Here is an 11,731-nt window from a genome sequence, read left to right as displayed (position 1 = left end):
AATCTCTCATCTCTGCTCTAACCCCAAACTCGGGGATACAGTGGGGGACGAAGATGTCCGTGGCGCGCACCCCACCTCGCCGGCACTGTGCCCCCAGTTGCTTCCTTCTCAGATGGCGAAGAGCGCCTTTAGGCCAGGTAAGGGAGCAGGTCCTGCCCGCGCCGGGCAGGGACTCGGAGGCCGGAGACCCGAGCTGACGCGGGCGAGCCCGGCGCCACTGGCTGCCCCCTCCCCCTCGGCGGGTCGGGGGATGGGCAGCCAGCGCCTGGCGGGTGAGCGCCAGCCGCCGGCTTCCTATTTCGGGAGCTGGGGGTGTGGGCCACGCCTCACCACGTGATACAAGGGCTATTTAAAGAGGCAGCGCGGGCTGGGAACCGTGGGTCCCGGAGTCCTTGCACGCCTGTTCTGTCCTTGTTCGGCCTAGCCCAGCCTCACCATGGTGGACGCCTTCGTAGGCACCTGGAAGCTAGTGGACAGCAAGAATTTCGATGACTACATGAAGTCACTCGGTGAGCGCAACTCGGGGATGCTGGGCTGGAGAGGGCCTGGCCGCGTGCGCAGCCGTGCATAGCGTTCGAGCGCTCGCTAGTGCCGGCAGGGCTGCTGCATCCCTCCTGCTCAGCGCTGGGGAACAGGGGGACGCGGAGCAGGTGGCAGCCTGGTCTAAGGCACGCATGTTGGAAGGGGGCTTATCGGAAGGGGACTTTCTGGTCTGAACCGGGCTAGAGGGATTCCCAGATAGGGAGGTGTAGGGAGGTAAGATGTATCTGTTGATGTTGGGGCACGGATGCGCTTTCCAGGAAGAGGGGTATACATAGTGTCTGGAAAGAGGTGGGTTTGTGTAAAAAGAGAGCATTTATCGCATAAGGTGGGAGGCTATCTGGAGGAGAAAAAGCAAGAATATGAGTGGTTTAGGGACTGGAAAGTGTGAATACGGAAAGGGAACGGGGCAGATGGGGAGTGTACTATGGCAAAGCTTAGAGAGGAGGAAACTCCTAGGAGGAGGGAGATGGGAAGAGAGAGGAACAAGGGGGTGAATGGGATGAGGAAAAGGCGAGATAGGGGCCCTGCACAGTTAGCAACAACCCCTGCCCCTCCATGTTGAACTAGAGAAACATGGTTGCTGGAGAATGCTCTCTCCCTGGTCATGGAGTCTCTGACCTTATCCTGCAGTGATGTGATATTAGGCTTTAATCACCGTCAGTGAGCCTAGTGGTAGGCTGGGGCAAGAGGACCCATCCCGTGCTGGCTCAGCCACTTGTTGGGGGAAGGGTCTGGTGGAGAAAACCACTGGACTTCCGATGCAGCACGGTCCTGGAGCAAGGCCAAGATCTGTGAGATGCAGGGAGGGTCTTCGGTCTAGGAGGGTGTGATTCTTCAGATGGGGAAGAATAAAGATTCAGAGTGCTTAAAATCTGAAGTCCTTGGAGATACCTATACCCCATGCCTTGCCTAGTCTGACAGATGGGGAGACGGAGACCCAGAAAGAGTAGAAACTGGTCAGATCAGTCCCACATCAGATATGAAAACCTGGATTTCTAGATGTGCAACCCACAACAGTTTCCACTACGGACCCTGGGGGTGGGAGTGGTAGGAACTGCTTACCTAATGATTGACCTCCGCCCTTCTTCCCCTCCTAGTAGGGACTTAGATGGAGAAGGTGAATACCCTTTCTCTTAAATCCCCAGCTATGAGATTATCCTAGTCTCCTGGGTTGGGACAAGGAAACCAGAATATTGTTCACAGCTGAGCTACATTCCATGCCTTCCTACTAGGGAAGGGGGACTGATTCTGGCAGTTACCCAAATCAGGGGTTGGGGGGTGGGGGGACCAACCTCTCCCTTCTGTTCCTAACCCGTTCCTGAAATAGGGATCACAAGTGTTGGTTCTTGGGGCCCGAGTTCTCATGCCCCGCCATAGTTTGCTGGGTACTATGCCCACTGACTCCAGGAAAGTAGCCCCTCTTGCAGCAGTGGGCCCTGGGCAGCTGTTGGGAAGTTGAGATGCCCAGAGTTAGCCCCTCCTTCCAAGCCTCCCATAGCAGACATTCCAGCTGAAGAAGACCTGTGTCCCTGAAGTGAGCTGCAACATCCTTACCACACTTGTTCCCTTATTTTGCCCCAAATAAGGAGCAAATTTGGGCTACAGGGCTGAGAATCCATCCAGCCTGCTTTTCTCCATACACAGATGGAAAGGATGAGAGAGGTCCATGGGGGAGGAAAGAGCATCCTCAGCTCTCTCTGTAAATAGCGTCCACTTCCTTTCTATGTAGAACCCAGCTCTTTCTGAGCCTCCAAAATCGGCCCCATTTTGGTCTGTTTCTCTTGGCTCAGTCCCTTACTCATTCCACAGTGGTTCCCTTTCTCAAACACACCACACCTCTGGGTAGGTCCGAAGCAAACAGAGTTCCTTGCATGGTGACAAGACCCTGCTCTCTTCTGGGGACTGGGGTCAGCCTGTCTCACTCTGATAGCAGGGGCTAACCAGAGATTTTGGAGCCTAGATTCATATCCAGATCTGGCATTCACCTCTCGGGGAAGCTGTAACCTAAGGGGGTTAAGGCTTTGCTGGAGTTCTTTGTTTCACACTCTTGCAGGACACTCAGGGAAGTTGTGCTGTGGTCAGTGGGGGACTCCCCCTAGGGCCTAGACCAGAAGCCAGGATACCTGGATTCAAGTCCTTAACTGCACTAGCACTCGGGCCTCTCCTAAACCTGTACACTGAGACACTCTCCCTTCTGCCAACGTCCTCCCTAGGTCATGGAGAAGAGGGCTTGAAAATCCCTTCTGCCATATACAGGGGACAAGTGCACTGGTATGTTTCAGGGCAAAAACTTCCAAAGGTGGAAAAGGCCTGTCGTCCCTCAGGCTTTTGGAAGGCAAGGTCCACATTTCTCTTCTTGCCTCAGCCCGTGGCTGGAAAGCTGCTCAGGTCCCCTTGAAGGGAGCCCTGTGCTCCAGCCTTGGGAGACTGTAGCTGAGCAGTTCCGTGAGCTCTTCACAACAGTTCTGCATTTGAATTCCAGACCTGTGAGCCTGGGCTTGAACTCTCGGTCTTTGCATCTGTGAGTGGACATAATAGCATCGTGCCTTCAGGGAGAACGAGGGGCTGAATGAGATAAAACACTTTCGTTTGTTACCACTCAGAAAATAGCTCGTCCTAATCTCAGATCTGCTGTGACTTGCTGTGGCATGCCTGCGTCCCTTAGGCTTCTCAGCTGCCCCATGAAATCAAGGGTCTCTTCGCTGCACAGAGCTAACAAGAAAACTGAATTTAAAAAACAGAGTCTCTGAAAGTTCTCGTACTTTTCCTTCTACCCTACATCCAGGCCTGAGAGTTGTTCCCTGAGGTCGTTGTACCCTGCCTTTCCCCTCGACTCATGCTCATAATCTTCCCCCTGCCCTCAGGTGTGGGTTTTGCTACCAGGCAGGTGGCCAGCATGACCAAGCCTACCACAATCATCGAAATGAATGGGGACACTATCATCGTAAAAACACACAGCACCTTCAAGAACACAGAGATCAGCTTCAAGCTAGGGGTGGAGTTCGATGAGACAACAGCAGATGACAGGAAGGTCAAGGTGAGTCATAAGAGTCTGGGGATTGAGAGACCTTGAGACCTGGCACCCTGTTACTGTACCTTGAGGGGCAGGTGATTTGGGGGGATTGAAATGAAAAAGGGGCATAAAGCCTGTGCAGTGCAGGCATGTCCCAGGTGCTAGGAGCATGCTAGCCCTGTCCTTGGGCTTCCTCCCTCCCTCCCTGAGGAGTATCTGGTGCCTATGGGAGTTGGCGGCACAGAGCCTGGATGTTCTTCTGACCTCAGTGTCCACTCCAGCTCCAGCTGGATGATGTTGTGCATGGCATCCAAGAGCTCTGGGTTTCTTTCCAGTCTGCAGACAGGAGAGTTATGTGGCCATGGCTGTGATTTCAAGTACTTTAGGAACAATGCCCAGGAGAATTCAGAGCTCTTCTCTGAGTGAACAGGTCATTCTGGCCTCCAGCAAAGGAGGCAGCGAGGGACAAGAGGTGGAGACCTGCTCAAGATGTTTCCTTTTCTCCAACCTCCACCTCCCAGGCTTGGCCAGTGAGCCTGAGGAACTATTTCCAGTTCTGCCAGCCCGCAGCCAGGAAAAGCTATGTTCTGGATAGGGCAGCCTCTAAGGTGTGTTTGTACGTCTTCCCAAGCTGTAGCCCCTCTCCTCCCAAGTAGAGAGGGGACATGTACCAGCAGTCTCAGGGCTTGTCACCCTGTGATGGCTGTCTTTGCTGCTTGCCTCAGGCCTCCCAGCCCCTGGGCCAGGCATGGCAGAGACAGAACAAAGGGATTTTGACCTCTAAAGAGGGTCCCTATAGCAGTATCCTCCAGCAGAACCTATCACTTTGCCCCTCAGCTGTTTCTGCTTCCTGACAACTGCCCCAGAAAAGACAGGATAGGGTCTGTTCTCCTTGTGGAGAACCTGGCAGCAGAGCTGAGGTGGTGCCCAAAGATGTCATTCTACTTTGGAGACAGGTGGCTGTCATATCACATGCATCTGCTTCCTTGACTAGCCCACCTTTTTGAGGGACAAGAACCCTAATAAACCATAATGCTCTGGGATGCCTAAGCTTAACATAATCTAAGTAGGCAAAAAGCTTGGGGGATGGGCATGAGAAGTGAAGTAGGAGCAAGAATGCACACTCACTCCCCATGCTGCTCCAAACGTAAACACAGCCTTCTCAGACTCTCGTACTCAACCCTGCTCAGCCAGGGTCCCCTAGCCTGACCCAGAGCCCCCAAATTCCTAAAGAAAAGAGATCTGGGAGAGCTGCCAAATGAGAACCAGCTGATGTAGGCTGGCAGAGCCCAGAAGACTAAGTGGGCATCTGACCAGGGCTTTGGAACACTCCAAGGGCACCCAGTCCCTGGACCTGGCAGTTGCTGTCTACTTGTCAGCTGAAGGGGCCACGTGATGTAGAGCAAGAAGAGATAGGAATACAAAGTGGGAAGCTTATTTTCCAATACCTTCCACCCCAAGGTCTGTTAGACATTGTGTGTGATCACCACTAGGCTGGAGAGTCTCAGGACTCCTCACCAGTCTTCCCCAGGGATGTAGGAGACACGCCCCTGTCTCCTAGGGGCTCTAGGGCTGTGGGTGTCATGTGAAGATGGGATAAGTGTCCATTCTAAAGACCAGCAGCACTTCTCAGAGCCAGGCTGTTTGGCTCACCATATTGCCTGCCTCTGCCTACTTACCAACACCTGAAGGGCCCAGCCAGGCAGTCGTGGAGCAGAGGCTGGAGGTGAACAAGACAGCCTTTGGGGCCATGCCGGAAGCAGGCCACCTGAGCTTTGGTCCTGGCACCATCATCATTTTGGGGCACAGGGCGGAGTCCTCTGTGGCCCCAGTGACCAGACACCATCTTGTCCCGTACTCCTGGCTCAGATCACAGCTCAGGCCTCTACCTCTCTCCACAGTCCACCGTGACGCTGGATGGAGGCAAACTTGTCCACGTGCAGAAGTGGGACGGGCAAGAGACAACACTTGTGCGGGAGCTAGTTGATGGGAAACTTATCTTGGTAAGATGGATAACTTTGGAGCCTCCCGGAGTTGTTTACCATTACTGCCCCTTTAGTCAAGCCTGTTGGGAAGGCCAGGGTCTCCCCCATGGGATCAATGGGGGTAGAGGCAGGGCTGGGGTGGGATTAGGTGGGAATATTCTGTGTGGTAGCTTTGGCCTCACACAGGCCTAGTTTCACATCTCAGCTTATGGGCTACATGACTTCAGACAAGTCATCTTCTCCAGCTCCCATTGTAAAATGGGCATTAACACCACCAACCTTGCGGGCTGCTGGGATGCCAGAGACCCTGACCCTGATGCAGAACATAGAGCATCCTAGAGGTGAGGCAGAGGGCTCAGGTGCTCCACAGCCTTAGTCTCCTCCTGTGTTGCCACCTTGCCCCACCCCGGGAAAGGCAGAAGAGCCAAATTAGATCCTAGGCTCCTAATACCCTCTTCTTCTGGGACTGTGCTGCCACATAGAAAGCCTCTGGGCAGGGAGAGACTGGTGATGGCGGGGCAATGACAGTGCAGTCCCTTTTACCTCATTCCAGCCCCACTGCCTCCCAGTGTCTTGCATGCCTGGCCTGCAAGTACCTGACAGCCTAGGAGGGGACAATCAGGCTGGCCCATCAGTCTGTTTAAGGACAAATTTGGGGACTTTGTTAGAAGAATGTTGCCATGACTGAACACCCCCAGATCCAGGACAGAGGCAGCAGCCCCGTGGTCTCTGCTTCCTAACTGTAGGACCTCAGGTTTTCACCCCAGCAGCGTCTTCCCTGCAGACCTTGGGTCAGCTATCACTGCTCCCTACATTCTTGCATCACGGTGAGCAGGGGTCCCTGCAGAGTTAAGAAGAGGTGTCTGCCTTTGGTGGGCATGTGCTGTGCGGGACCAAACACTCACTGGGTAACCGGACTATGGTGAAACCACGGGCCTGGCTCCGCGATGCGAGGCTGGATGGACGATGGTGGCTCAAGCCTCTGGCTTGTCAGGGAAGGAATGGAGAACTGGTGGCCTAGGACAGTCCTTCTCCAAGAGAGTCTGGACATTCTTACTCACCTGTTTGTCTACGATGTGCCAGGCACCATCTGAGGCACTAGAGGAATGGTGCAAGAGAGAGCGACGGCCTGGGACAGGGACCAGTCACTTCCCCTCTCACAGGTCATTTCCCCAAAATTCTAGCAGAGGAATTAAGTGCCTAAATAAATGAAAAGCTTGGTGTATTAGGAAAAAATACAAAAAAGAACCTGGCACATAGTAGGTGGCGAATCCCAGGGAGACTCTTGGGATGAAGGCAGAGGCTCTCCCCATCAGAATGGAGACTGCCCCAGTACCTTCAGTGCCCTCACCCCTGCCCTAATCTGGCTCTGTCTTTCCTTCCAGACACTCACCCATGGAAATGCAGTTTGCACTCGTACTTACGAGAAAGAGGCATGACCTGCCCACTCCTTCACTGTCTGTTCCTCTGCCAGTCGGCTAGCCCTGGACTCAGCACCAGATTGCCTCATTTTTTCCTCGGCATTTTGTATAAATCCACCTTGGTTGGGTTGGGGAAATACGTCTGGGGTCAGGTGGCACCAGCCTGGGTCCACTTCCGGCTCCCATTGTGTATGTTTGTTTTTTTAACTGCATCCAGAGGGTGCTCTAAGGTCAATAAAGCAGAGTCAAGGTCACCAGACTGCCTTTTTGCCTTTGGTGACATGATTCTGGGAGTCTCAGTTTCCCTGTGTGTTGGAGAACAGGCAGGAACAACTGCCTGAAGGTCACGAAGAAGCAGCACTGGATGAGACCGAAATGGACCGTCTCAGAGGCAGTAGTAGTTGGTCACCTGACCCACTCCATCATAAAACAGCTGTTCCCACACCTGGGCTCTCCACTGTCCCTCCCCAAGGCCACATGAGTGAGTCCAGTCCGGAATAATGAACCAGTGGCAGGGCTTCCCTAGGCTTGGCTACTAAACTGTCAGATCAGGCGCATTCTGCACTGCGGGCCCCTGGGTTTGGAAAGTTACTTTTTGTGCGATGCTGTGGTCTGTTTTTCCAGAATGCAGGGTCAGGACACAGGATGCATGCAGGCTTGTGCCTGGTGGTGGGAGCCAATGCCCACTGGCCAAGATGACAGCTAAGCTCCCGCCTGCGCCCTGGACCATTCATGGTTACAAATCTTAACCAGTTCTCTAATCAGCTCTGGGAGAAGAGGTCATCTAATCATTACAGAAGAGAGGGCTTATAAGTGATCTCCTAAGAAGGCTGTGACCTGTCAGTGTCTCTGGCTCTATATCTCAGCTGGGCCTCTCTCCAAGGTCTGAAGTAACATATTAAATGTTTTTCTGTCAACTAATGCAGACTTGGTGACTTGTAAGTCTAAATTACCAGGAAGAGGGATTATAGTAATAAGAACATTCAGCAGGTTTAAAACCAAAAACACTTCCATTTAGTGCCAGGAATTTAAGCAGAGACCTGAAGTGGAACCAAGTGACTCACACAGTAGTAAATACAAAGTAAAGCAATGAACTTGGCTTTAGCTGTCTGGTTCAGTGGTCTGGCAGAATGTCACACACAAGCTCAGTCACTGCAAACAACGGTTTTCTGGCTGTCACTTGTAGCATGGGAGAATCACGTTAGGGGGAATGGAAAAAGTGAGCACCACTTCTTACCATGTTCTCCCTCATCCTGCTGGTCTCCCTTGGCCCGTGTTAGATGCCGCAGGGATCACTCACCAGTCAGCCCAGGGCAGACCCAACAGGGAGGGGCCCATCCCTGTTCCAACTACAGCCAGACTTGCCTCCACAGCAGTACCTGTGGCTGCAGCCTGGACTCCTGTGCAGGAATCTGGCTCTGGCAGTGGCAGCTGGAGAGGGTAACAGGACCTCCTGCCGAATAAAGGAAGTTGAAGTGAATGAATGGATGAGCTGCAGGGGTCACTTGCAAAGGGACCAGGAATGATAAGTTAACAAGTCATTCAGGCAGATGCTTTGACATCTAACTCCCAAACCTGCCTGCTGCACGAGGGGAAGCCATCTCCCCCGTGGGTGAGGAGTCAGTGGGGTGGGAGGTCGTACTAACACTACTGAGTCTTTCTGGGAGCCAGGGCTTAAGACACCGAGGCTCCTGGTACCTCCTCCTCTCAACCACCCCCTCTACTCTTTCCACTCTCACTCTTTGTGCTTTTTCTTGTGCTTCTTCTTCTTCTTCTTCTTCTTTGCTGCCTTGCTATCTTTTGATGTGTGCCTTGCCCTCTTGCCTGTGTCACTCTCAGAGTCTGAGCTGTCCGAGTCAGACGACTTCCTGTCTCTATGTTTTTTCTTCTTCTTTTCCTGAAAAGAAAATTTAAAAGCAATGTTGCATGTATACATTTGCTTTAGAGTATCATGGCATATAATCAATAGGGGATCATTTAATAAATTATAAAGGAGGAACACCTGGGTGGCTCATCAGTTAAGTGACGGCCTTCAGCTAAGGTCATGATCCCAAGGTCCTTGGTTTGAGTCCGGCATTAGGCTCCTTCTTTAACATGGAGCGTGCTTCTCCCTCTGCCTGCTCTGCCTGCCCTTCCCCCTGCTTGTGTTCACTCTCTCTGACAAATAAAATATAAAAAAATAAAAATTTAAAAATTACAAAGCACTAATTAAAAAGAATAAAGTCTTCCAAGTATTAATAAGACAAAATGCCCCAAATGGGTGAAAGGACCACGTCATAATATAGTATGTATTCCAGATTCTGGGGTGCTTACCATATTATATAGTGTGTGCATATAATAAATATACACATACACATACATTTACATGTACCTGTATATATTTAAAATGCACAGAGAACAACAGAAAAGACACTGGCAACAAGTTACCTCAGGAATGAATGAATGGGGGAAAGAACATAGTCTTTTACTTTCTATTTCATGTAATTCTGTCCAGTTAGGTTTAAAAAAAAAAAAAAAAAGGCATCCTTTTATTTAAAAAAAGCACAGGATACTGAGGAGGAATTTAGTCCTTAGAGGTCACCCAGTCTGCCTGGAGACAGTGCCTCACATGCCCAGGGGCCCATACTGGGTGGGAGCTCCAGGGCCCTGGACTCCTGCTCTGGTTTCCAGCAGAGGCCGCTGCCAGGGAGAACAGCTGCCATCAATGAGTACGGCTCCAGCTGCTGCCCTTGGTGTGCATCATCTCCAACACAACAACCTTGGAAGATTATAAGGATGAAGAGAAAAGCCCAGAAAGAACTTTCTCTTCTCCGACTATAAGCACCACAGGGTGCTGCCGAAGTAGCAACACCAACTCACACAAAAGATGGGCAGCAGATTCCCAGGCTTCTGTGCGCAGGGCTTCAAGCAGTTTTTAAGCAACATATAACCTTTTCCTTGAATTTCAAATGTTCCTACTGCCTCAGGAAGGTTTCTAAGAAGCAGAGACTGAGGGAGAACGAAGAGAGGGTACTGAAGAGGCGCAGCTCCTGCTCCCCCTACAGGCTCCCAAACTGGCAGATGGCCGTGTGCCTCAGGAGCCCGCCGTGAGAAAGGAGGGACGAACACCGAAGCAGGCGGTAGACCCAGCCTCAAGTTCTGGCTCTGCCACTTCCGATCCTTCCTCTGTAACTCAGGACGAGTCACTTTATCTCCTGAGGCGTACTTTCCTCAAGTGTGAAATGGAGAGGAGAACAGCACCCAGGCTGCCTGTCTGTGGTGAAGGGGTAATGAGGGAGTATCTACAGCTCCAGCTGAGAGCCGCCTGCCCCAGATCACACAGGGAGGGGTTTGCACACAGACTGGATGACTGGAAATCTCTTGAGCTTCCCTCAGAAGCACATGACCGGCCCCTCCCTCTACAGAGCAGAGGCAGGCCTCACGGTACAGTGGTCAGCGCCAACGATTTTGGAATAAGACAGAATAAAGTTCAAATTCCAGCTGCCACTTAATGGCTGTGTAACTTGGAACAGACACTTAGCTTTTTTGAACCTCAGTTTTCCTTTCAGTAAACTGCAAATAATAAATACTTAGTTCAAAGGATGCTGTGAGGATTAAACAAGATAAATATCAATTACCAGGCACTAAGTGCCTGATACACAGCAGGCAGTATGCCGCAGCTGTAAGTATTATTCTGTCATTTCAGAGAACTCCCAGAATGTTCTGACAGTCTAGCCACATATCCACAGCAAATGAATCAAAGTGTTGAGAGGAGATTACCCTAACCAGAATTCTTTCCTGATGTCTCCAGTGGAGTAGAGAGAGGGGACCAAAGCTTCCCAGACCCCCATTACCAAGCAGTAGGAACCACAGCTAGGGGCAGTTGAGAACTGGCAAATCACTAGTTTGGCTTATGGGACTGCACCTTCCGGATGACAAGATCGTGGAAGCCCATCACGGGATACAGGGCCTGGGGAGCCTCACCAGATCCTGCCCCGGAGGTAGGACAGGGTCCTGGGAAAGTGAAGCACACGTGGAGTGTGGTACCCCCCGCCTCCAAGCCTGGCCTGCCCTGGATAAATAAATGAGGAAGGACAGTAGGAGTACTTTTTTTTACGTCCAAAGAGCATTTTTCAAGCTTTCTGCATCCTTTATCTTATAATAAGAATCTGGTAAGGCCAAAAATTCAGGAATTATTATTCCCATTCTACATATAAGAAAACTATAACTCAGAGAAGTAAAGTGAAGTGACCACTCAGGTGATAAGGTCATTGTGCTTTCTAACTCAGAGTCTGGCATTATTTCATTTTCCTCCCTCTCAAAAATGCAGGCTGTAAGAAGTCACAGGCTGGGGCGCCTGGGTGGCTCAGTGGGTTAAAGCCTCTGCTTTCGGCTCACGTCATGATGGAGCCCCGCATCAGGGTCTCTGCTCAGCAGGGAGCCTGCTTCTTCCCCTCTCTCTGCCTGCCTCTCTGCCTACTTGTGATAAAAAAAAAAAAAAAAAAAAAATATATATATATATATATATATATATATATGTTTAAAAAAAAAGAAGAAGAAGAATTCACAGGCTGTAAGGTGGACTCCCGCTAGAATACGGAAAGTGCTGAGGGGTATTAGTCTTCTAGACCTCAATCTCTGAACAAAGAAAATCTCCAGCAGGTGGCGTCGATCACTGCAGCGGCTAGACGGGAGAAGATGGAGTACCAGAAGTGACACTGGCTTCTGGTCCCTTGACTTCATCCAAGGGGGAAGTGGAACAGAAGATAAAGGGTAAAAAAATGACCCTG

At 51.3% G+C, this 11,731-nt stretch overlaps 2 protein-coding genes across 2 annotated transcripts in view; one reads left to right on the top strand and one right to left on the bottom strand.

Moving 5' to 3' along the window:
- The first annotated feature begins 351 nt into the window (after positions 1 to 351).
- Positions 352 to 7,221, top strand: FABP3 (fatty acid binding protein 3). The gene is made up of 4 exons (XM_059135497.1): positions 352 to 509; positions 3,408 to 3,580; positions 5,458 to 5,559; positions 6,927 to 7,221. Exons 1-4 carry the CDS (start codon positions 437 to 439, stop codon positions 6,978 to 6,980), a joined length of 402 nt encoding a protein of 133 aa, XP_058991480.1. The 5' UTR covers positions 352 to 436; the 3' UTR covers positions 6,981 to 7,221.
- A 732-nt stretch (positions 7,222 to 7,953) lies between these two features.
- ZCCHC17 (zinc finger CCHC-type containing 17) overlaps positions 7,954 to 11,731 on the bottom strand; it is a 55,923-nt gene continuing 52,145 nt past the window's right edge. The window contains exons 8-9 of the mRNA XM_059135496.1: positions 8,702 to 8,859; positions 7,954 to 8,415 (exon numbers count right to left, since the gene is read on the bottom strand). Of these exons, the coding sequence (XP_058991479.1) occupies positions 8,259 to 8,415; positions 8,702 to 8,859 (315 nt within the window). The 3' untranslated portion in view covers positions 7,954 to 8,258. The remainder of the gene's footprint in view (positions 8,416 to 8,701; positions 8,860 to 11,731) is intronic.

Source organism: Mustela lutreola, chromosome 10 (genome assembly GCF_030435805.1).
Source record: "Mustela lutreola isolate mMusLut2 chromosome 10, mMusLut2.pri, whole genome shotgun sequence".
In the NCBI taxonomy this organism is placed as follows: Eukaryota; Metazoa; Chordata; class Mammalia; order Carnivora; family Mustelidae; genus Mustela; species Mustela lutreola.
This window is presented reverse-complemented; position numbering and strand designations above follow the sequence as displayed.

Coding starts and splice junctions, on each gene's coding strand:
- FABP3 (XM_059135497.1), top strand. CDS start 437: ATGGTGGACGCCTTCGTAGGCACCTGGAAGCTAGTGGACAGCAAGAAT. Junction 510..3,407: donor TGACTACATGAAGTCACTCG/GTGAGCGCAACT, acceptor CCCTGCCCTCAG/GTGTGGGTTTTGCTACCAGG. Junction 5,560..6,926: donor TTGATGGGAAACTTATCTTG/GTAAGATGGATA, acceptor CTTTCCTTCCAG/ACACTCACCCATGGAAATGC.